This window comes from Macaca nemestrina, chromosome 1, assembly GCF_043159975.1.
Source record: "Macaca nemestrina isolate mMacNem1 chromosome 1, mMacNem.hap1, whole genome shotgun sequence".
NCBI classification, from domain to species: Eukaryota; Metazoa; Chordata; class Mammalia; order Primates; family Cercopithecidae; genus Macaca; species Macaca nemestrina.
In genome coordinates, this window is record NC_092125.1 from 1,682,050 (window position 1) to 1,706,928 (window position 24,879).

At 47.2% G+C, this 24,879-nt stretch overlaps 1 protein-coding gene across 3 annotated transcripts in view; it reads right to left on the reverse strand.

Annotated features, from left to right (window-relative positions):
• LOC105474735 (NLR family pyrin domain containing 3) overlaps positions 1 to 24,879 on the reverse strand; it is a 32,580-nt gene that overhangs the window by 1,912 nt on the left and 5,789 nt on the right. For all 3 annotated transcript variants that reach the window (XM_011729566.3, XM_071073076.1, XM_011729564.3), the window contains 7 exons: positions 22,986 to 23,105; positions 20,416 to 22,165; positions 17,040 to 17,210; positions 12,668 to 12,838; positions 10,814 to 10,984; positions 2,823 to 2,993; positions 2,135 to 2,305 (listed from right to left, as the gene is read on the reverse strand). In XM_011729566.3, coding sequence (XP_011727868.2) covers positions 2,135 to 2,305; positions 2,823 to 2,993; positions 10,814 to 10,984; positions 12,668 to 12,838; positions 17,040 to 17,210; positions 20,416 to 22,165; positions 22,986 to 23,105 — 2,725 coding nt within the window. The remainder of the gene's footprint in view (positions 1 to 2,134; positions 2,306 to 2,822; positions 2,994 to 10,813; positions 10,985 to 12,667; positions 12,839 to 17,039; positions 17,211 to 20,415; positions 22,166 to 22,985; positions 23,106 to 24,879) is intronic.

The window sequence follows — 24,879 nt, forward strand, 5'->3', positions numbered from 1 at the left end:
TAGCAAGAAGGTAGCCATCTGCAAGTCAGGAAGAGGACTCTCACCAGCAACCAAATTCATCAGAGACTTGATTTTGGACTTTCCAGCCTCCAGTAGTGTGAGAAAATAAATCTCCGTGTTTGAGTCACACAGTCTAGAACAGCTTGTTATCGCAGCCTGAGAAAACAGGTTGATTGCATTCATGGATTCTTCAATCTATTTTGAGCCTGTCCCTCAGCCTGGGTCCTGAATGTCGCTCAGGGCTAGGTCAGTGACACTACATGTAGCAGTGTTCCCAGCTTTGACCTGACCAATTCTTCTTTTCTTCCCCCATCTCTCTTAGCTCTGGGAATGTTGGCTTGTCCTGCAGCAAACGTGCTCCATTACATCGGCACAAGGATGCAAGGCTGATTCAAACTTGTATTTATTCAAACCTGCATTCCAACAGGTTCTCAGCCTTGAGATCATTAATATGGACAGAACTCCCTGGACTAAAGGAATTTATATTTTGGGAGCAGAAATAGATAATAAATAAACAAGAAAACGACATAGTACATAAGATGTGCTTCACTGCAGAGGAGAATGAGAAGAAAAAAGTGCTTGCTTCTATTTTCAGTAGAATAGTCAAAGACAGCCTCACAGAGAGGAAGACCTTTAAGAGAGAATTTAGGAATGTACAGAGAATAATGCATGTGGATACTGAAGGGGAGAGAGTTCTAGGCAGGAAGAAAAGCAAGTGCAAAAATCCAGAGATGACAGTGTTCTTGCAAAACAGCAAGGAGACCGCTGTACTGGGGTAGAATAAGCAAGGGTTGGGAGAAGCGGAATCTTCGGAAGCAGGAGAGGCTGGATTATGTGGGGCAGGGAATACACCATGAGTTTGTTGCTCTGATTATGAAAGTGATAAGTCACCAGACGATGTTGGCAAGAGTGATATGATCTGACTTACATTTTAGCTGAATCCCTTGTCTGCTAAAATCAGAATAACAGATGCAGGGTGGCCTGTCAGAATGCCACCATAACAATCCAGACACCAGATGATGGTGGCTTGAGCCAGGGAAGAAGCCATGAAGCTGGCCAGAAGTGGTCAGGGAGTGGCCAAGCTGGGAAGGCAGAGCTCACAGGATGTGCTGACACATTGGATGTGGTTATAAGAAAAAAGAGACAGTGACGACAGAACCAGAAATGTTTTGGCCTGAGCAACTTAGAGGAAGTGACCATTGACAGAGATGGGGAAGAATCAGGTTTCAGGTAGAAGAGAATAACATGGGTGTGGATCTGGATGTGACGTTTGAGAGGTTTATTAAACCTCCAAGAAGAAAGATCAGACAAGCACGCAGACACAGAATTTATGGACATGTAATCTGGAGGCCATAGCACATATATCATGAATCCAGAAGACCAGGTAATTTAAATGAGGGAGAAAGTGTAGGGAAGAAAAATTAGCCCAGCGACTGAGCTCTGAGGATTCAACACATAAGGGTCAGGATGATGAAGAAAAGGCCAGAAAGGAGACTGAGTAGAAAGAGCTGATGAAATAGGAGAAAACCCAGGAGAACATGTTGGCCTTAAAGCCAAGCAGTGAAAACGTCTTCAGGGAAAAGTGCGATCATCACAGCTGACAGAACCGTGGGACTCGCCAGGAAGCTCCTACTAGAGAGGAGACGACTACCTCAGTGGTATCACAGAGGTGGGTCGGCAATGTCCTGACACACTGTTGAATTTCATGTAATTTCCAATCTTGCTGTTCCTGGAACACTCTTTTCCCAATTAGGAATCCTCAGAAACAAAACAACAAGATCTCCACTATGTAAAGACCCTTCCAAATCGGATGAACCATAGACGACTTTTACAAAGTACGGTTCCTTGTGTAGAACAGAATCCTCCTTGGCCATGATCGCATTAGGACTTGTGTTTCTTTAGAGAATATGGATGAAATCCAGCTTAACTTTGGTTGTTCTAATAGTCTTAATGAAGTGGAATGTGTAGTTTAAGCCCCATATTCTCTATTTTTAAAAATCCACACAACTGACCCAGGCCCAACCTAATCCTGAGTGGCTGCAAATGAAGCCAGAGCCATCCTGGATTTGGTAACAGTCAACATTTCCTGAGGACTCAGAGTCCCGCCACGGGCATCTCTGCAGCGCGCACTCACCCCAGGTTCTGCAGGAGGCAGCTCTGCTGTTTCAGCACTTCACAGAACATCATGACCCCCAGGTCGCCCAGGTCATTGTTGCCTAGGCTCAGCTTTCGCAGGCTCTGGCTGGAGGTCAGAAGTGTGGAAAGATCCCAGCAGCAGTGTGACGTGAGGTTGCAGTTGTCTAATCTGCAAAAAGGGGGTGATTTAAAGAAAACGTCCCCTTAACCATCCCCCCGGCTCCCCAAGATCTTAGCATCTTAGTCTGTCTTCTTTCAGGTACAAAAAAAAAAGAGCACAGGACTAACTAGCTTGAAGCAGCCTTGTATGCCAGTAATGATTCTTCTCTCTCCTTTTCAGATAGGAGCATCTCTTTCAAATCCACTGCATTGCACAGATCAAATTAGTAACAGTGGTTTGTTCACCGATTTACCGAATTCTGTGCCCTTCCCTACATTTCCATTAAATATAAGTGTCATACTGCCCCCTTATTTTGTGGTACAGAAAACTGATGGAAAGGACTCAAGTTCCTACCTTTATATCATCTGGAAGGACTCCTCCCAGTCCCATGATCCTGTAACAAGGCAAACTCTAAGAAGACACCTCACTTCTAAGATACAGATTATCTTGTGGCCACTCTGCCTAAACTTCCCTCCACCCTTGGCCACCATGTGTTCTCATTGCTGTAATAAGCGGAAGGACTTACTCCAACACCTGAAGCTTGCAGTCGGGGTGCAAGAGTCCCTCACAGAGTAGCTTGATCCCCTTGTCTCCGAGAGTGTTGCCTCGCAGGTAAAGGTGCGTGAGATTCTGATTAGTGCTGAGTACCGAGGACAAAGCTGAACAACAGACTGATGTAAGGCCAGAATTCACCAACCTGTAGAAGGACGGGGAGAAGAGTCCTCAGTGCCCAGCTCTTCCCCAACACTGTGCAGCTGCTTCGACTCAGTGCCCTGTCCTCTCTCAGCAGCTGCAGCCTTTAGCTCAGAGAGCAGAAGCCAGCATCTCGGATATGATCTGGGGAGAGCATGGCCTGCTGTCTGTGGCTGCCACAGGAGACACAAATGATGCCTCAGCAGACGTTTTGCTGGATCACTCCGACAGAAAGAGAGCCAAGGCAAACTGAGCCAGTTACCCCATACTCCTGCTTCTCACACAGCTTTCCTCCAGCCAGGAGTGCTCCTCAGTACCACTCCTTCCAGAAAGACATCCCAGTGGTTATCCTTGACTAATAATGCCCGTAACACTGCAGACACCTGTTTTTTTGTTTGTTTTGTTTTTTGTTTTGTTTTGAAGAGAGACAGGAAAAAAAAAATCCTCCTCATGGGAAGTCAGTGCGGATTTAAACATCAAAGACAACAGGTGAACGTCCATTGTGACCTTCTAAGCTGTAGTTAGGGCTGTGACAGGAACACTATGGGGCCCTTAGCAATTGCAACCTCCCGCCTTCCTGCTCCCCCAAATGCCCCTTTCACTTCTTTCTCACTGCAGCCCTCAACCACACTGGAGAAGTGGAAGGATCATTTGAGTCCAGGAAGTCGAGGCTGCAGTGAGCCATGATTGTGCTGCCACACTCTAGCCTGGGCGACAGAGTGAGACCCTGCCTAAATAAATAAATAAGGCCAGGTGCAGTGGCTTATGCCTGTAATCCCAGCACTTTGGGAGGCCCAGCACTTTGGGAGGGTGGATCACGAGGTCAGGAGTTCAAGACCAGCCTGGCCAACATGGTGAAACCCCGTCTCTACTAAAAATACAAAAATTAGTCAGGGTGGTGGTGGGCACCTGTAATCCCAGCTACTCGGGGAGGCTGAGGCAGGAGAACTGCTTGAACCCGGGAGGCAGAGGTTACAGGGAGGCAGAGGTTGCAGTGAGCCAAGACTGCCACTACACTTCAGCCTGGGTGACAGAGTGAGACTCTGTCTCAAAAACAAATAAAAGAAAAAGGCTCTTGCTCTGTCACCCAGGCCGAGTGCACAGCTCACTGCAGTCTTAAACTCCTGGGCTCAGACAATCCACCCACCTTGGCCTCCCAAAGTGCTGGGATTACAGGCGTGAACCACTGTGTCTGACCCAGAGACCAGTCTTATTTGATTATTATATAAACCTGGCAAGGAAGGAGTGCAGCTAAAACTATTACATACATTTTACAGATTAGAAATCAAAGGCTTATAAAGATTACATGTTTCTCTCAAGGCCACAGAGCAGGTGTGTGGTGAGGAGGGATCCAGACCTGGACTTTCCACATTTTAGTCTCATCATCTCCCCCCTGCCCTTTCTGTCCACCTCTCTCTTCCTTCTGCACAGCAAAGGGCCTCTTAGAGCATAAAACCCCAGGAATGCATTAATCTCAATGGAATTAAGAGTTTTGATGTACTATTCTTGAGTCAAATTAAGCCCATTCTATCACCCAGGAAGAGCATAAGAGCTCTAAAATCACTAGTGGTGTAATTCCTAGGAGCATAGATGCTCAGAGGGTACAGTACACAGAAAGCCTCATACTCCAGCCCTTCCACAAAGCCAGGAGTAGCCTCCTTCCTGCCAGAGTCCTTGGTAATGGCATGTTTTTAAGCTCTTTGGTGTCTAAGAGGCAGAAAAAATAGAAATACAGAAAAAGTTTATTCAGACAGTAAAGTGTGAGCGGATGACCAGCAGGAAAAAGCGATTATCCACCCACTGGTTTCTATCTTCCCAATTAAGGAAGAATCAAATTGAAAAGACACAGTAAGCAAGACTAATAGGGAAATGAAACCCAAGAGAGACAGACAAAAACAAAGCAAGTTTTGAGTGGCTTCTACTAAGTTCTCACCCCAGGTAAGAATTCTATTAGAGGGTTGTTGTTAATGAACATGCAGAAGGGATTTGTAGGATTCCTGGCAAAGGCCAGGAACATTCCAGTAGAATGGGGGTGGTCTTCAAAGAGGAAAAGAGAAAATATTTTTAAAGTTATGTAGTTAAAGTTATGCAGGCTTTACCACTATTTCCAAAAAGGAGTAGAATGGATTATTCAACAGATGTTTGGGGAGCACTACACAGTAGTAGTAGCAATAGAAGTGGCAACAGACAGTGTAGTTTTGTTAAGAACATGTCATACCCAGATTGTGAAAATGCTGGTAACTATTAAGCAGTGGTTACACTAAACACATAATAAAGTGTTTAAAGAGTCAAACAACCATGTCCCACCAACCAATCCTTGGATTAGAGGAATGTGATCGACATAACACCTTGATTTGAACCAATCCACCTAACTGAACTCTACATTTACCAAGCTAGATATCTTGCCATGTACTGTATTAAGTTAATTTGTTGGAGATTTTTATTTATTAACTACCTGCTTATGTCACAAAAATGTCTCATAATGAAAACTGAATCCCAGTGCTTAGGGAGGTCAAGGTGGGAAGACCACTTGAGGCCAGGAGTTTGAGATAAGCCTGGGCAATATAGCAAGATCTTGTCTTTACAAAACAATTTTTAAACATTTTAAACATTACCCAGGCATGGTAGCACACCTGTAGTCTTAGCTACTCAGAAGGCTGAGGCAGGAAGATTGCCTGAGCCCAGGAGTTCAAGGCTACAGTGAGCTATGATCCTACCACTGCACTCCAGCCTGAGCCACAGAGAAAATACCCTGTCTTAAAAAAAGGAAGGAAAGAAAGAAAGAGAAAGAGAAAAAGAAAGAGAAAGAGAAAGGAAAGGAAAGGAAAGGAAAGGAAAGGAAAGGAAAGGAAAGGAAAGGAAAGGAAAGGAAACTGAGGAAGAAGATTGAGCATGTGCGACCTTGAGCAATATTGAGACAGGCAGCACACACAGTATTTATTGTGTGCTTGACATGGATGATGACTTTAAATAGGGTTATCTCATTGAATGATCACAACCTCAAGATGGGAATGTTATTTTTATCCCTACTTTTAAATGGACAAAATGAGGATCACAGCAATTAAAAAATAAGTAGGAGCTTCTTAGATGGATGGTAGAAAGTGGGAAAGTGAGGGTAACCCTCCAGGCAAAATGAAAAGAGTATGCAAGGATAAGGAAGATTAAAAGAACCACCAAGGTGTTTCAAAACTAATTCATAGCTAGGCACAGTGATGTCCACCTATAGTCCCAGCTACTTGGGTGGCTAAGATGGGAGGATTGTTTGAACCCAGGAGTTCAGATGAGATTGGGCACCCTGGGTGGTATGGCAGTAGGCGAACCCAGGAGTTCAAATTCAGCCTGAGCAACATAGCAAGTCCGCATCTCTAAAACAGCAAAACAAAACTTATTCAACATGACTCAAAATGGAGTGCAAGGTGCGGTAGGAGCGAGGGCAGTATCAGGGACAGCCTTGTGTGCCAAGCTAAGATGTCACTCTGACGACAGAGAAGAACTTTTGAAGGTTTTTGAACAAAGGGTCAATATTTTCAAATTTGCATTTTAAAAAGTTCCCTCTGGTGTAACGATGAGTGGTAGAGGGAACTGAAAGCAGAGCTTTAGGACTGTCCTCCATTTACTCACTTGGCAGCCTCCTGGAAAGCCCCACCATTCAATGAGGCGGGAGGAAGAGGGCAGGAGCAGGTCAGAGAACGGGGGTGGAAGGTGGGGTATGATAATTAAACCAATGTTGCAAACGCTCAGCATGTGTGACATGAGCAATATTGAGACAGGCAGCACACAATATGCAGCCAGACATGAGGACCTAAAGTTCAAGAAAAAAAAAAATGTGGCTATACCTAACACATAGGCTATACCTAACACACAGCCACATGTATGGCTACACCGAACACATAAAATGCATAAAAGTTTTGACTGATTAATGCCACTTATAGATATCTATCTCAAAAGCAAATACACATGCATAAAACTACATATAAAAACGTGATTTTTGCAGAGTTGTTTGTAATAGTGGAAAAGAACAGTTATCCCAAAATGCCTTATTTGATGAAATAAATCATGGTAAAGGACACTATGGGATATTATGCCCCAATCAATAGATCTACACAAATCAGCGTGGAAATTTATCCATGATAAATGAAAAAAAGGATATCACAGAACAATATTTATATCATGGTTCTAGTTTCAATAGATAGGGTGTTATGGATTGAATTGTTTCCTCCAAGACTTTACATGTGGAAGTCCTAGGCCCCAGTACTTCAGATTGTGACGTTATTTGGATATTGGTTACTGAAAATGTAATTAGTTAAGATGAGGTCGTTACTAATCGAACATGACTTGTGTTCTTTCACAGGGAAACGTGGGACATGGAGAAAGACGCACACAGACACAGGGAAGACGCCACGTAGACATAAAGGCAACGGTGTGGGAGAGGCATCTACAGGTCAAGGAATGTCAAAATGTGTCAGCAAGATGACATTCCACCAGACACTGAAGAGAAGCATGAACAGATTCCCCACAGCCCTCGGAAAGACCCAGCCTGCTGGTATCTTAACCTCACACTTCTGGCCTCCAGAACTGAGGGACAATAAATTTCTGTTGTTTAAGCTTCTCTGTTTGTGATACTTTATTACAGCAGCTCTAACAGACTAGGCATTTAAAATACTATGTAACAATGTATTACAAATGCAACATGAAAATCGCATAGGTCTTCATTCACATTACTGATATAAATACCACCCAGATCAGCATATACAGGAAATCCATTTGTCCATAATTAGCAACCAATATGTGTTCACAAAGCTCTGATACTCCCTTGGATGGACGGACGGATGGATGGATGGATGGATGGATGGATGGATGGATGGATGGACAGACGGATGGACGGACGGACGGACGGACAGACGGATGGATGGACGGACGGACGGATGGACAGATGGATGGATTATATAACAATCTATTGTATTTTTAAAAGTCTGGATGGTTGCTCATCAGACTATTGTAAATGGCTCTCTCAGAAGAGGGCTGAGAAGGAGCTTTCACTTTCCACTTTGTACTATGATATGTTTACACCAAGCATGTGTTACTTTTCTAATAAAAAGTTTGTGAATGACATCTGGGTTTAAGACCTATCGTTGTTGAAATTGAGAGGTATATGAAAATTCTCAGGGAGTGTAGAAACATTTAGTAACAAACAAACAAACAAAAAGGTAAACCAGGCAGGGTGTGTGGCTCACGCCTGTAATCCCAGCACTTTGGGATGCCAAGGCAGGCAGATCACCTGAGGTCAGGAGTTCGAGACCAGCCTAGCAAACATAGTGAAATCCCTATCTACTAAAAATACAAAAATTAGCCGGGCATGGCAGTGCACACCTATAGTCCCAGCTACTCAGGAGGCTGAGGCAGGAGAATTGTTGGAACCTAGGAGGCGGAGGTCGCAGTGAGCCAAGATTGCGCCACTGCATTTCAGCCCTGGTGACAGAGTAAGACTCCATTTCAAAAAAAAATAAAACAACAAAACTAAACCAGTGGCAAAATCCCCAGACCACAGGAAGAGAAGCCAATGCAGGATCCAGGAAGGGGGAAGCTGTAACATTATCAGGAAAGACTGAGCAGTGACCTAAACATAAGAGGAAGAAGGCTTCCAAAGAGGAGGAGAGAAGTGAATTAAAGGCAGCAGACGTCAACTAAAATAAGGACTGGGAAGGACCTGTACGACCTACAGGGACCCAGCCTGCTGATGCCTCAGTTTCAGACTCTGGCCTTCAGAACTGAGCGGCAATAAACTCTTGTTGTTCAGGCTGCTCTGTTTGTGATACTTTATTACAGCAGCTCTACCAGGTTGGGTATTGACTACAGAGAGTGTATTACAGATGCAACAGGCACATTTGTAATTGGTTTGTTTGTCATTTGGAATTTGGAACCAGGATCACTGAGAGTCACCTGAGCGCCTATGGCTGGGCCCCTTCCTTCGGTTCCATCTGCTTTGCCTGGAGGGCTCTTCCGGCTCCTTCACAGCCCATCCCATACTTCACTTAGCACCTGCTCCAATGTCACCCACTCAGAGAGGCACCCGCCAAGCCTGAGCAGAGAAGCACCCCTCGCCGTCACTCTAGTTTTTCTTATAGCTCTTATACACACTGTATATTTTTTAGCTTGTCTATTATCTGTTATCGTTTCCCTAAAATAATGGTTGTGAAAACAGGGTTGTGGTCTGTTTTACTCACGGCTACTGTCAGTGCCCACCACAGAGCCCCCAGAGGGCCTGCAAAATAAAGGGACCCAGTCATGTCTGTTGAACAAACCTAGAGAAGCAGAAGTCAAACTGCTAAGGAAAGGTAACGCCCTAAGGCAGTTTGCTAAGGAAGGGTAACGCCCTAAGGCAGTTTGCTAAGGAAGGGTAATGCCCTAAGGCAGTTTGCTAAGGAAGGGTAATGCCCTAAGGCGAGGAAATGCAGGCCCTACACGAAGACTTCACAGAAAGAGACATGGTCACATCTGAGGATGGGCTGATGGGACAGGCCCAAGGAAGGATCAGAGCTTTGTGAACAGATATTGGTTGTTAATTACGGATTAGTGGATTACTCCTTTGGGAAGACCTTTCCTGCTCTATTTTGTCTTGAATGCTGATCTGGCTGGTATATATATTAATAATATGAATGAATGAAGACGTATACAATTTGCTTGTTGTATTTGTAGATATTATTGACAGAATCAAGATTTGAAACTGCTTAGTCAATGGGTCAAAAGACAGGTAAGATGAGGTTTAGCAAAGCTAAATTGAAGGTCCCACCCTTAGGCTGAGAGCCAGAGGAAGAAGCCCCGTAGAGAGCCCATTAGCAACATCTCCTAAGGCGATGCACTGGGAATTAAGGCAGTGGCTGGGGGGGTCACAGACGTTTGTCTACACTGAGTTCCACTACCTTCTCTCTGAGTGTCCTTGGACAAAGTTACGAGGCTCCCTGAGTTGTATTTTCTCCTCTTTAAACTGGAGACACAGATACCCACCTTACAGCATCTTTCTGACGCCAACTGAGAAAATCCATGTAAGAATAAGGAAGAGCAGGTGATATAGGAAAGTGGTACAGGGAAAGTGCATGATTATTAGTGGGTATTCTCTACTACTGTTTACTGCAGAATTCCAACATGAACCAAAAGGTTTATGTAACTGCCAAAAAGCATAAGGAAATCAGAGGCTCCACCAGTGAAACCATAGTTCTCTGCAACAGGAGCTAAAACATCCACCACACGTCATCAGGTCTGGGCACCAAATTTCAAAGAGAGACACTAACAAACCAGCCTGTGTACCTGGGAGAGCATGGCTACACAGGTGAAGGTGCTGAGCCCTGACACTGTTGAGGATAAAGAGGCTGCAGGGTAAAAGCTCTCTCCTAGTGCAGAGGCTGCAGGGTAAAATCCCTCTCCTACTGTAGAGGCTGCAGGGCAAGAGCTCTTTCCTGGTGTAGAGGCTGCACGCACTGGACGATAACTTGCATGCTTGCAAGCATGCACACATAAAATGGGTGACTATTCATGTGAGTGCCTTGGAAACAAGTTTTTCCCTCAATGGGCAATTGGGCTGCACAATCTCTAAGGTTTCTTCCAACACTAAGAAACTCTAATGCTATAATCATAAATTAGCATAAATTATCTCATTAGCAGTAGTATACATTATATACATCCAGTCCTTCAAACCATTTCTGATGTTTTTACCTCCTTACTCTACCTTCAACTCTGCCTGACCAGAGTAACCTCCATCCACATTTTCCACATAATTCACCTCTGAAAAGAAGTTACTTTTCTGCTGAGACACCCATGAAGACTTACCCCAGTTTCTGCAGGTTACATTGTGGATTCTTGGCTTTTTCACATAAAATTGCGACTCCTGCGTCTCCCAGGGCATTCTCCCCCACGTAGAGTCTGGTCAGGGAACGGTTGGTGCTCAATACTGACGCAAGATCCTGACAACACGCTGATGTGAGGCAGCAGCTGACCAGCCTTCCACAAAGATGGCAGAATGTCAGTCATGTCTGTCACCCACGCTCCACCATGAACAAGGAGGCACCCGTACCTGCCACTGCCTCTACTCCAGTTTACACATGGAAAGGGAGTGGACACAAGCTCTACGTACACTTCTGATTTCCTCTTCCATCTGGCGGAGTAACAAGCTCGCACCAATACTACATCCTCCCAGCTCCCCACACTCAGCTTTATTGTGGTGAAATACGTGTAAAATGAAATTTACCATCTTAACCATTTTTAAGTGCACGATTAACGGCCTTAAGCACATTCACATTGTTGTGCAACCATCTTCACCACCGTCTCCAGAACTCCTTTCATCTTGCCGAACTGAAACTCCATAACCATTAAACAATGTCTTCCCGTTCCCCACTCTCCCATTGCCTGCAACCACCTTTCTTTCTGTCTCTATGAATCTGACTATTCTAGGCACCTCCTGTCAGGACAATCACAGAGTATTTGCCCTTTCAAGCCTAGCTTATCTTACTTAGCATAATGTCCCTGAGGCTCATCCATGTTGTAGTGTGTACTAGAATTCCTTTTAAAGCTGAATGTACATATATAGCACTTTTCAACACCCTTTATCCGTTGAAGGACGTTTGGGTTATTTCCACCTTTTGGCTAGTGCTAATAGTGTTGCTATGGACATGGGTGTACAAATAACATGTTTGAGTTCCTGCCTTCTTTTTTTTTTTAACTCTTCCTCTGTTACCCAGGTGGGAATGCAGTGGCGTGATCTTGACTCACTGCAACCTCCGCCTCCCAGGTTCAAACGATTCTCTTGCCTCCACCTGGAGTAGCTGGGATTACAAGCATGTGCCACCACGCCTGGCTAATTTTTGTATTTTTAGTAGAGACAAGGTTTTACTATGATGGCCAGGCTAGTCTCAAACTCCTGACCTCAAGTGATCCACCTGCCTCGGCCTCCCAAAATGCTGGGATTACAGGTGTAAGCCACTGTGCCTGGCTGAGTTACTGCTTTGAACTCTTTTGCAGATATACCCAGGAGTGGAAATGCTGGCTTCAATAGTAATTCTATATTGTTTTAGGAATTGCAGTGCTGTTTTCCACACTGGCTGCATCATTTACTTTCCCACCAGCAATACACAATGGCTTCCATTTCTCCGTATCCACGCCAATACTTGTTTTCTAGTTTTCTTGCTTTTGTTTAATAATAGCCATCCTAATGGGTGAGAATTGGCCCTTCCATTTTTAAGTGTTTTTTTCTCTCCTTCAAAATGCAAGTCTCCCAGAAGCATTCAGGGAAGGGCTGCGTACAACATGGAGTGTCTGCACTGCTTTAGCACCATTTTTCTTATACAACATGAGGACCCAGGGCTTGTCATGAAATTCTAAAACTCCTCTAAAGCAATGCATTACACTGGTTTTCTTCTTTTTCTCAGCTAAGACAGTGGGCACCCTACAGGCAGTCATCTTCTTTTTTTATTACTTATGCTACTTGTCAGGGTTGAGTGTGTGACTTTCCCCACAACAAACACTAACTGACCGAAATGCCACAGACACCCAGAGACAAGCACACGCAGCCACCTGAGCCGCCGAGGCCACTGTCACTCAAACTCCAGCCCACCGGGCCTCACTGAAGCCAGAGTGCAAAACATGCCTTGTTGGCAGGGCTTCCTTTGGGGAATGGGCTCAACTCACCAGAGCTTCTTCAGATTGCACAACAGGTGCTTCAGTCCCACACACAGAAGTCTGATCCCGAAGTCCCCAAGGGCGTTGTCGCTCAGGTCCAGCTCCACCAGCTTCTGGTTGCTGCTGAGGACCAAGGAGATGTCGAAGCAGCACTCATGCGAGAGGCCGCAGCGCCCCAACCTTCATGCCAAGAACAGAGGCAGAAAGCGTCAGAACACATCTGACCAGAGAACTCCGGAATACAGCACAAGGTCAGCCCTCAGGCTCCCCAGTCACAGCAGAGGGAGCACCCGTCAGTGAATTCCCAGCCATAAACAGTGCCGGGTGCATTGCAGTCACCCCCCAGACAAGTGAATGGTGCGCTTCTGGCTTGTAAGCGAAACGGGTGGTGTAGGCCTGTGCACTCCACCTCCTTCCCTCGTGTTCCTAACTGTTGATGTGCCCGCAGTTGGCTCTGCCCTCGCCAGCGCTGCACTCAGCTATTTCTGGTCTTTACCAACATTGTCACCCCATTGTGCTTGATGATTTCATCCCAGCCATCCATCTATATTGAAAGGAAAAGCAGCTCTGATTCTTTTTCTCTTTCTTTTTCTTTTCTTTTTTTTTTAGAGACAGGGTCTCACTTTGTTGCACAGGCTGGAGTGCAATGGTGAGATCATAGCTCACTGCCACCTAGAACTCCTGTGCTCAAGGGATCCACCTGCCTCAGCCTCCCAAGTGGCTGCAAATACCGGCATGTGCTACCATGCTTAGCTATTTTATTTATTTATTTATTTATTTATTTATTTATTTATTTATTATTTTGTAAAGACAAGGTCTCACCAGCTTGCTCAGGCTGGTTTTGAACTCCTGGGCTTATGATCTGCCCACCTCAGCCTCTCAAAGTGCTGGGGTTCCACACCCCGCTGCAGCTCTGATTCTTTATTGGTTTCACCGTTACACACATGCACACACACACACGCACATCACTACCACCGTCACCACCACCACCAGCAACAAAAATGTATCCCTGTCGTGGGGGCGAGAACGACATTCTAGTTTCTTTCCAGGGCAATAGTTCATAGGTCCTGGAGCCTGTTAGACCACCTCCTTTCTGTCCCTATCCTTACACCAACTTCAAGCAAATGGACAAATGGATCTCTACTTATCTGCAGAACATCTCATTGTCACCTACCCTTTCCTGTTTGTGTCTCCCTCTCCAGAATCACATAGGGGCAATGGCAGTGGGGAGAGAACTTGGGGATGAAGTTGGAGAAATAAGGTTAAGTGTCCCAAAGAGCCAGTCTCCATGGTACGACAATTTGAAATTTATCAAAAGAGCAAAGATCAAGAGAGTGTGATCTATATACACAATGGAATACTGCTTAGCCATAGAAAAGAAGGAAGTCACATCTTTGAAGCCACATGGATGAAACTGGAGGCCATTATCTTAAGTGAAATACCTCAGAAACAGAGTCAAATACCACATGTTCTCACTTACAAGTTTGAGCTAAACAAAGGGTAACATCCACAGAGTGTAGAATGATAGACACTGGAGCCTCAGAAGGGTGGGAGGGTGGGACCCCGGTGAGGGCTGGAAAATTACTTATTGGGTACAATGTTCACTATTTGGGTAAGAGTTACACAAAGGCTGGGTGCGGTGTCTCACGCCTGTAATCCCAGCACTTTGGGAGGCCAAGGCGGGCAGATCACGAGGTCAGGAGTTTGAAACCAGCCTAGCCAATATAGTGAAACCTTGTCTCTACCAAAAATACAAAAATTAGCTGGGCGTGGTGGCCCACGCCTGCAATCCCAACTACTCGGGAGGCTGAGGCAGAAGAATCGCTTAAATCCGGGAGGTGGATGTTGCAGTGAGCCAAGATTGCGCCATTGCACTCCAGCCCGTGCGACAAGGCAAGACTCTGTCTCAAAAAAAAAAAAAGGGGGGGTTACAGTAAAAGCCCAGACACTACCACTGTGCAATAATATATCCATGGAACAAAGCTGCGCTTGCGCCTCCTACATCGACAAAAATAAATAAATAAAGTAAAATATAAGGAGCAGAGCAGAGAGAAAGCATTTAAGTCACGGAACAGCACAATCAAATCAGAATTTTCTTTCTTTTTTTTTTTTTTTTTTTGAGACAGAGTCTCGCTCTGTTGCCTAGGCTGGAGTGCAGTGGCATGATCTCGGCTCACTGCAAGCTCTGCCTCCCGGGTTTAGACCATTCTCCTGCCTCAGCCTCCCGAGTAGCTGGGACTACAGGCGCCGCCACCTCGCCCGGCTAGTTTTTTGTATTTTTTAGTAGAGATGGGGTTTCACCGTGTTAGCCAGGATGGTCTTGATCTCCTGACCTCGTGATCCACCTGTCTTGGCCTCCCAAAGTGCTGGGATTACAGGCTTGAGCCACCGCGCCCGGCTCAAATCAGAATTTTCTAAATGACCATCTTACTTCTGTGTGGAGAATGGTCTGGTGAGGGAGAAAGGCAGACACAGCGAGACCAAAGAGCCAACATCCATTCAGTGTGCGTTTCTGACCACCGGCAGGGACTAAGATGCCTGTCCAGGCGTGGCAAAGAGGACGGCAAGACAAGCAAACGCAAACCCTATCCCCGGGAGCTGATGGTCCAGGAGGTCACCGCGTGTCCAGGCAAGTGGTGACGGTTGCTGGACCTGGGCTGGTGGGGTGAGGACGAGGAAAAGTGGAAAACAGCTCGGGTAGGAGGAAAAATTGATAAGACTGGTGACAAGGTGAGTGTGCTGAGCCGGAGAGGGAGGTAGGAAAATGTCCTAGAGTGGCGGGCTTTAACACTGGCTGTGCGGCTCCTCAAAAATGCAGACGCCTGCATGCGTCCACAGAGCAGGGAACGAAACAGAGCTGGTGAGACAGCCCAGGCACAGCACCTGGGGCGTGTGGATCTGAGTCATGGTGTGGGAGGGAGCAAGCACATCATTACCATTATTATTATTATTATTATTATTATTATTATTATTATTATTTTGAAATGGAATCTCGCTCTGTCACCCAGGCAGGAGTGCAATGGTGCGATCTCCGCTCACTGCCACCTCTGCCTCCTGGGTACACGCGATTCTCCTGCCTCAGCCTCCTGAGTAGCTGGGACAACAGGCGAGAGCAAGCACCCTGCAACATTTCAACCCATACAAAGCATTCTGACCAGGCTGGGCAATGTGAGGAGACCACATCTCTACAAAAAAAATACACAAATTAGCCGGCGTGGTGGCGCATGCCTGTAGTCCCAGCTACTCGGGGGAGCCGATGTGGGAGGATTGCTTGAACCTGGGAGGTCGACGCTGCAGTGAGCCGTGATCACACCACCACACTCCAGCCTGGGTCACAGAGGGAGATCCTGTCTCAAAGAAAAACAAAAAAAAGTATTTTCATAGTTTTTAGCTGAGGTTACCATTGTGGTAAATGGCAAATTCTCCAATTCTCATCTATGAACATGGTCCATGAGGAAATGGAATATATTGAGCATCGTGGTCTTTTCAAGAAATGACATTTTTTTCAGTTCCTCCTTCATTCTTCCCCACACAAAACTTCCCCAGCTGGCCTCCAATCCATTTTGCCTTCTCACTTGTTCTGGGCTGAACTGTGCCCCCCCGCCCAAAATTTACGTGTTGAAACCCTAATCCTCAAGACCTCATAATGTGGCTGTTTTGGGAAATGGGGTCTTAAAAGGGGTGACTAGGTTAACATTAGGTCATGCGTGTGAGCCCTAATCCATCAAGACTGTCCCTGTAAGAAGAGGAGACTAGGCCACTCTTCCCCCATAGGGAAGACGACGTCAGTACACAGGGAGAAGGGGGCATCTACAAGCCAAGGAGGGTGGCCTCAGAAGAAACCAGCCCTGCTGACACCTTGATCTTAGACTTTCAGCCTCAGAACTGCAAGAAAATAAATTTATGTTGTTGAAGCCATTCAGTCTATGGCACTTTGTTACAGCAGAAACCACACCATAGGCCAGGAGCTGTGGCTCACACCTGTAATCCCAACACTTTGGGAGGCCGAGGCAGGTGGATCACCTGAGGTCAGGAGTTTGAGACCAGCATGGACAACATGATGAAACCCCATCTCTACTAAAAATACAAAAGATTAGCTGGGTATGGTGGCGGGTGCTTGTAATCCCAGCTACTCAGGAGGCTGAGGCAGGAGAATCACTTGAACCCAGGAGGCAGAGGTTGCAGTGAGCTGAGATCGCACCACTGCACTCCAGCCTAGGCAATAAGAGCAAAACTCCGCCTCAAAAAAAAAAAAAAGAAAAGAAAAGGAAGAAACCACACCAGCAATCTGGTCCTGAAGATCTTTCTCCAGTCTGTTTCTCTTTCTCTCTCTCTCTCATATGAACTTGAAGTCACACAGATCACACGCACGGGTACTCACCACAATCTCCGAATGTTACAGTCAGGATGCTGGAGCGTTTCACACAACACTCTCATCCCTGGATCCCCCAGAGAATTGTCGCTGAGGTCCAATTCAGTTAGACTCTGGCTGGTGCTGAGAACTGAAAAGAGGCCCCGGCAAAAACTGGAAGTGAGATGGCTGTTCACCAATCTAGGAATGAGAAGGAAGACAGAGAGAAAAGAAATCAGCCTTGAATAATAACTAACTGGAGCTGGGGGCACCAGTTCAGAGAAATGCCTTCCGGGGATTAAGAAATGGGTCACGAAACCAAAAATTACTCCCAGAGAAATGAAGAGGGCTGCATGAGCCTTGGTAAAACCAGTTCTGCCTCCTCTCGGATGGACAGCATGAGCCTGTGACTGTGGCTGACTGTGGCACCCTGCAGCCTGCTCCCCAGTGTCCTTCTCTCTCGCCCTTACCAGTCCACTGTCCCAACATGGCCCTGAACGTTCTGTGCTGGGTGACCAGAGGGCAGTCCTCACTCCAGGCTACACAATAGCATCAGGAGTGCTCACAGAAATCCTCAGGCCAGGTTGGGCATGGTGGCTCACACCTGCAATCCCAGCACTTTGGGAATCCCAGGTGCGTGGTTCACTTGAGGTCAGGAGTTCAAGACCAGCCTGGCCAACATGGTGAAATCCTCTCTCTACTAAAAATACTAAACTTAATTGGGTGTGGTGGCACGAGCCTGTAATCCCAGCTACTAGGGAGGCTGAGGCAGGATAATCGCTTGAACCTGTGAGGTGGAAGTTGCAGTGAGCCAAGATTGTGCCACTGCACTCCAGCCTGGGCAACAGAGCGAGACTTCATCTCGAAAAAAAAAAAAAAATCCCAAGCCCAGGCCACATCCATGGAAATAAAATCAGAATCTCTGAGGTGCAACCAGATGAATTTTTTAAACTTTTTTTTTTTAGGTGTAACCCAAGTTGGAATGCAGTGGCATGATCACAGCTCACTGTAGCCTTAAACTCCTGGGCTCAAGCAATCCTCTTGCCTCAGCCTCCCGAGTAGCTGAGGTTACAGGCATGAGTCACTGTGTCCAGCTATATGGATCTTTTTTAAATGTCCAGGTGACTCCAACATGCAGTCACGTTTTTGCTTTTGTTTTTCTGTAAAGAAGTGCTCTCACTTTGCTGCTCGGGAACGACTTGAATTCCTGGCTTCAAGCAATCCCCCCATCTTGGCCTCCCAAAAACCTAGGATTACAGGCATGAGCCACTGCACCCACACATGCAGTCACCTTTGAATCACCTGTAGCTCTCATTCAAATGCAAAGTCTAGCTCCCTAGGTCTAAGATTGGGTCCACAATCCTGCATTTCTAACAGATGCTCAGGTTCTGGTTCTCAGAAGGGACTGGAACATACAAGCAAGCTCCTGCCCTCAGAGGAAGGCAGCTGCCATCTAGAGAGATGGATGCTGAGCCCCCTACCAGGGCTCCGGTCAGAGTCTGTCCTCAGAGGAAGGCACCTAGAGGGATGGGTGCTAAGCCTCCCACCGGGGCTTCAGTGAGAGTGTGCAAGCCTTCCTCACAGGTGTGTGATCTTCATGAGGTCTCCCTGCCCTCTCCACCTCACTCTTAATAAGTAGCTCTGCCTACTTTTCTCTCTGTCTTACTCTTCTTCTCCCATTTCTATGGTCTGAACGTTTGTGTGCCCCAAAAACCATACGCTGAAATCCTCACCCTCAACGTGACATATTAGGAGATGGGGCCTTTGAGGTGTGATTAAGTTATGAGGCTGGAGCCCTCAGGAGTGGGACTGCTGTCCTTAGGAAAGGGACCCCAGAGAGCTGCCTTGGCCCTTCACCATGTGAGGACACAGTGAGAAGGCACCATTGACCAGGAAACAGGCCCTCACCAAACACCAGATCTGCCAGAGCCTGGATCATGGACTTCCCAGCCTCCAGAACTGTAAGGTGAACATTCCTTTCACTCACAAGCCAACCGGCCTGTAGTGTTTTGCTACGGCAGCCTGACGGATGAAGACAACGGTCTTTTCTCCAGTCACTCGGAACTGTTTGCTGCTGTTGAAACCGTTCCCTGTTTTCCCATGCCTGCCCTCTCTCTAAACACTGTATACCCCCAGCCTGGCTGCCCCTCGCCTTCTCTCACTCTCTCACTGCCCATCCTCCAGAAGCTGGCTGAGCGGGGATACCCGCGCCCCACTGGTCAACAGGTCTGTCCCCTTGTGCTTTGGATACTCTGCAAGTTTCCTTGTCAGAGTCCGTGACCCCGTCCTCCCGACATCTGCCTTTGTTTCCGGACAGTCCCACAGCCAGACCTCAAGTCCCTGTGACCAGGACCTGGGTCTTCGCCACCACTGGGTCCCATGGGCAGTCAGTCCTTCATGGCCAAACCATGACTACGAAGGTGGTCCTGGTCGTGGTAATGTCAAGGGATCGAGAAAGCTGAAACTCACTGCTGCCCGTGGAAGCGCAGAGCCTCCTGTTTCCCTTAACTGTGCCCCATGTCTAGTATCTTCTATCCAGGTTAAACTCACACATCACTACAGGGTGGCCACCTTCCTACGACCACTGTGGGTGGTCCTTCTGCAGGAGGCACTGAATGATAAACCCAGAAGGGACTCAGAAGTCAGGTGACTCAACCACTTCATTGCACAGACTTGGCCACTAGCTTCCAAACACCCACCAAGTGTGTGAACAGCCCCGAAAACGGGCTTTCGGCCACAGCCCAGTGCAGAGCAACATGGGGGCCTAGACGGAGGGTCTCGACGTTTCTGCTCTATTTCCCTTGATTTACCTTCACCGTGTTTTTTCCCAAGGACACTGTGTCTCTCTCCACTGTCACCTGCACACACTTTTTCTCAGACTGCATTCCTGACTTGGCTCACACCAGTCTTCAGTGCCAGAATTCCTTTCATGTCTTCTCTATGCACCCAGGTTCCACCATTCCTTAAAGGCAGGCTTAGATTGCACGTTTCTAAGAAACCTCCCCCCAGCCTCCCACTCTGAGGCCCTCTATCCCCTGTGCTCCTGGGACACAGGCTCTCTGGCATTGTTCTGCCCCACAGACATTGACTGACTCTTAGGCACTAGCGCTCCAAGTAGCTTACAAGCAGTTTCAGTTGACAAACATTTGTAGGCAATCCTACCTTGTGCTAAACTGGCATTTCCCAAACATTTGTTCCTTGTTTTATTGTTTTTTCCTCATCCCATATATCCACCTACCATACGTCAGTCTTTGCTCATCAAGGGGTCTAAAACAGATGGTGGTGGAATTATGTAGCTGTGGCAACTGTATTTGGAAGACAGTTGAAAAGAGATGAGAGGAGGCAAGTGCCAAGAAGAAGCTGGTGAGGAAGCAGGAGGAAGTAGCTGGAAGCCGAGTTTCCTTACCTGTGGGAACAGGCAGCATGAGAGCCTGGGAGGACACACTGTACCATATCAAGGTGTCGGCCTTCCTTTTCCTCCTCCTCTTCCTCCTTGGGCATGTTATGGAGAAACCCCAGGGAAAGTGACTCCACCCGATGACAGTTCTCAATGCAAAAGGAAGAAACCACATGATCCATTCTGGTAGAGAGATTGATCTCAATCTTGGGGAAATAGTCCATGGCCCTTTGCACGAAGTCCTCCTCCTGCATCTCGTACAAACAGTAGAACAATTCCAGCTGGCTGGGCTGGATCTGCAGCTTCTTGGCTTTGGCTTTCACTTCAATCCATTTCAACAGCTCCAGCCTGATTTGCTGAGAGATCTTGCAACTTAATTTCTTCTCCAAGTAGCAGGTCCTCTCCTGGTTTACCAGGCCAAAGAGGAAACGTACAACAAAAATCAAATACCCCTTTTCGAATTTGCCATAGTTTTCCAGAAGGACTGTCACATCTCGGCTGGGAAGCTTCAAACAACTCCCTGGAACGTTGGTCCTTCCTTCCTTTTCCTCTTCCAGCAGGTAGTACATGGCGGCAAAGAACTCCTGGAAAGTCATGTGGATGAAGCTGTAGAACTTCTCACAGTCCACTTCCTTCTGGAACAGGTTCATCCTCAGGAAAGCAGACACATCCGCCTTCTGCAGCCCATGATTCCTGAGGTCAGACTCCTCAAATAGGATTTTCTGGTTCCAGATTCCATCTGCAGCCAAAGAGCAGAGCCCCCAGAGGTGGGCGCAGAGGCGGTGCTCCTGGCTCCCTCCCCGGGGCTGCAGCAAACTGGAAAGGAAGAAGGTATACACCGCAGTGGTAGTCTTGGATGTCTGGGCAAGGCTCTTGCCACTCTCCATCTGCTGTTTCAGTCCAGTGCACACGATCCAGCAGACCAGGGGGATGAAGCACATGGTGAAGAGGACCTCATTCTCCTGAATCAGACTGAAGGCTGCCCTGGCTTGGGCCTCATCAGAGAAGTACTTGAAGAAGTATTCTTTCCTTTTGGCCTCCGAGAAACCCAGGATCTCCACATGCCGAGGATGGTCCAGCAAGTGCTGCAGTTTCTCCAGGGCCACAGGTCTCGTGGTGATGAGCAGAGAGGCCTCGGGAAGGAGCTTCTTTCTGATGAGGCTGCTCAGGAGAATGTCTCCCCGCTCGGCCTTCTGCCAGTCAGTGCAGAGCGGTCCTATGTGCTCGTCAAAGGCACCTTGCAGCTCGTCAAAGCCGTCCATGAGGAAGAGGATTCTGGAGGGCTTGCTCACGATCTTGCGGATGGGTGGGTTTGGGTCAGGGCAGCAGCTCATGATCAGGTCCCCCAGGCTCCTCTGTGTCACAAGGCTTACCTCCCGACAGTGGATATAGAACAGATAGTCAAACCTGTCTTGGTAGAGTGTTCCCGACGCCCAGTCCAACATAATCTTCCTGGCCAGGATTGTCTTCCCAATCCCTGCCGCTCCCTGGAACACCACGGTGTGCACAGGCTCAGAGTGCTCATCATCGGGGTCAAACAGCAACTCCATCTTAATGGGACTCACGGGGCTCTCCCACGTCTTGGTCTTGCCGATGGCCAGAAGCTCGTGCTCCCTCTCCTGCTGGCTCCGGTGCTCCTTGATGAGGCGCAGTCGTGTGTAGCGTTTGTTGAGGCTCACACTTTCACCCAGACGGGCATTCCTGTCTTCAATGCACTGGAATCTGCTTCTCACGTACTTTCTGTACTTCTTACAGTAATCTACGGCAAAGACAGGAAGTTGGGGGAAAGGCCACACACATCTACCTGAGATGCACTCTCAACAGGGGCCTGTCGTCGGAAGCGAGTGGTAACCAGAATGGAGAAATGGAAGGTGCAGCTTCCCTCCCCTGGGTGGGAAAGCTGCCAAGAATCTCTGGTGTCAAGTTTTTCAGATATACAGTTGAGCAGAAGGCCTGTCTGTATGTGTAGCCACCAGCCCAAAGATTCTTTGAATCAATCTTATTCCTTTAAATAATCTGCATCCCAGGCCGGGCGCGGTGGCTCAAGCCTGTAATCCCAGCACTTTGGGAGGCCGAGACGGGCGGATCACGAGGTCAGGAGATCGAGACCATCCTGGCTAACACGGTGAAACCCCGTCTCTACTAAAAAATACAGAAAACTAGCCAGGCGCGGTGGCGGGCGCCTGTAGTCCCAACTACTCGGGAGGCTGAGGCAGGAGAATGGCATGAACCCGGGAGGCGGAGCTTGCAGTGAGCTGAGATCTGGCCACTGCACTCCAGCCTGGGCGACAGAGCGAGACTCCATCTCAAAAAAAAAAAAAAAATAATAATAATAATAATCTGCATCCCACGCCTTATCAAACTTGAAATGCCTAATCACCCCTGCTGGCTCTGGGGCTGCAAGAGCCACACAAACATGAATGTGTTTCTTCAACTGACAATGGATTTCCTGAGACAGGCCTTTGCATCCTAAAGAGCAGGAGCCTATAGTGTGGCCAAGTCACCCAGCTGCTCGGCTTCGCAGAGCCTCCTGAACCAGGCCTTAAAGCTCAACGAGAAGCACCACCCCAGGTGCTTACCTTTCTTCTTTTTACAAATAGAGATTCTCGAAAGGTACTCCAGTAAACCCATCCACTCCTCTTCAATGCTGTCTTCCTGGCATATCACGGTGGGATTAGAAACACGTGCATTATCTGAACCTAAAAGGGAAAAAAAGGTGTCAAAACCCAGAACTATTATCACAGAGGATGCAATCGAAACCTGGCCTAATATTTGGCATGAGAGAAGAGACCCCAAACATCCCCCAAATCAAAACATGGCTCTGAGTTGCAGAGGACAGGTGTCCAGTCAAAAGTCTAGTTGGGAGCATTTCTGCACTCCTAGTCTCAAAACAACTTCTGCTGTCCACCTGCCAAGCACGTGTCCCCACTGTCCCCAGTCTCAGAATCTCTTCCTCAGGCCCGGAAATCAATCAGCAAACATGTGAAGCAGGCTAAGTTTCTTTTACCCTCGTTTGCTTTTGCCTGACCCTGGCAGCCTGATTGTGAGGGCATCTCCAAGCTCTCCTATATGCCCAGCGTGGCCGTGGACTAAGAAAGGTCATCCTTCCCTGACCCCAGTTCCCTGCAATCCATTTCACACACATCTTCTGCTGTCAAGTCGAGATGTCTGGTTCTTCAAGAGTGAGAATGGCCAGTCTGTTCCATGCCTAATCTGGTGGCTGGGCATCCTGGCTGGTGTTAGAATCACCCAGGAATTTAAATTTAGAAATACAGACTCCAGGACTCCATTCCCAGAGGTTTTTTTTTCAGTCCCTCTGAGGTGAGGCCCAGGAGCCGTTACATACTGAAAGCTCCAGGTGATTCCAACATGCATCTGTGTTGAGAATCACAAACCCAAACAGTCACTAGATAGCACATCCTAAGAAGGCATTCTATAGGAGAAATTCAGGTTAGGTAAAACCAGAGTTAGTCACTAGGGGAAATACATAAGACAGATAACTTCAGGTGGGCAGGAATCTATGAGGAACATAAATGATTTTTTTTTTTTTTTGAGACAGGGCCTCACTCTATTGCCCAGGCTGGAGTGCAATGACACAATCACGGCTCACTGCAGCCTCAACCTCCTGGGCTCAAGTGATCCTCCCACCTCAGCCTCCGGAACAGCTGGGACTATTGATACGTGCCACCACACCCAATTAATTTTTGCATTTTTTGTAGATACAGGTTCTCACTATGTTGCCCAGGTTGGTCTCAAACTCTTGGGCTTAAGCAATCCTCCCACCTTGGCCTCCTGAAGTGCTGGGATTACAGGCATGAGCTACCGTGCCCAGCCCATAAAAGACGTCTGACAGCTGTCTACTTATTCTGAAAGTAAAGAAAGGTATTGGTAACCATGTCACAAAACAAAATCCAAACAATCTAAGCCAAAACCAAAACCTTATTCTTTTTATCTTTTTTTTAAGAGACAGAGTCTTGCTTTGTTCACTAGGCTGGAGGGCAGTGGCACAGTCACAGCTCACTCCAGCCTGGAACTCCTGAGCTCAAGTGATCCACCTACTTCAGCACCTGAGTAACTGGGACTCGGGTATGAGCCATCACAGTAGATTAGCCAAAGTCTATTACCTGAAACCTAACCCCACCCCAGGAAACAAACAAACAAACTTCTGACCCTAGTTATAACTTCTCTGCCTCAAAATCCAGACATGGAAGCTAAGATGGTATAGTGGTTAAGAGCTGGGCTTTGATCAAAGACATGCCCTGCTTTTTACCCCAGCTCTGGGTATGGCTAGAAAGAAGCCATGGGCCAGTCAGAATCTCTTCCAGCTTCACTTCATTCACTTGCAGGAGGGAAAAAACCAGAAGCTATTTCATGGGGTTCTTGAATGTGCCACAAAATCCACAAAAACTGCTTAGCAAAGTACTTCTACAGTTGTGATTATGACACTTTCATTTGGGTATGTGAGTATATAAG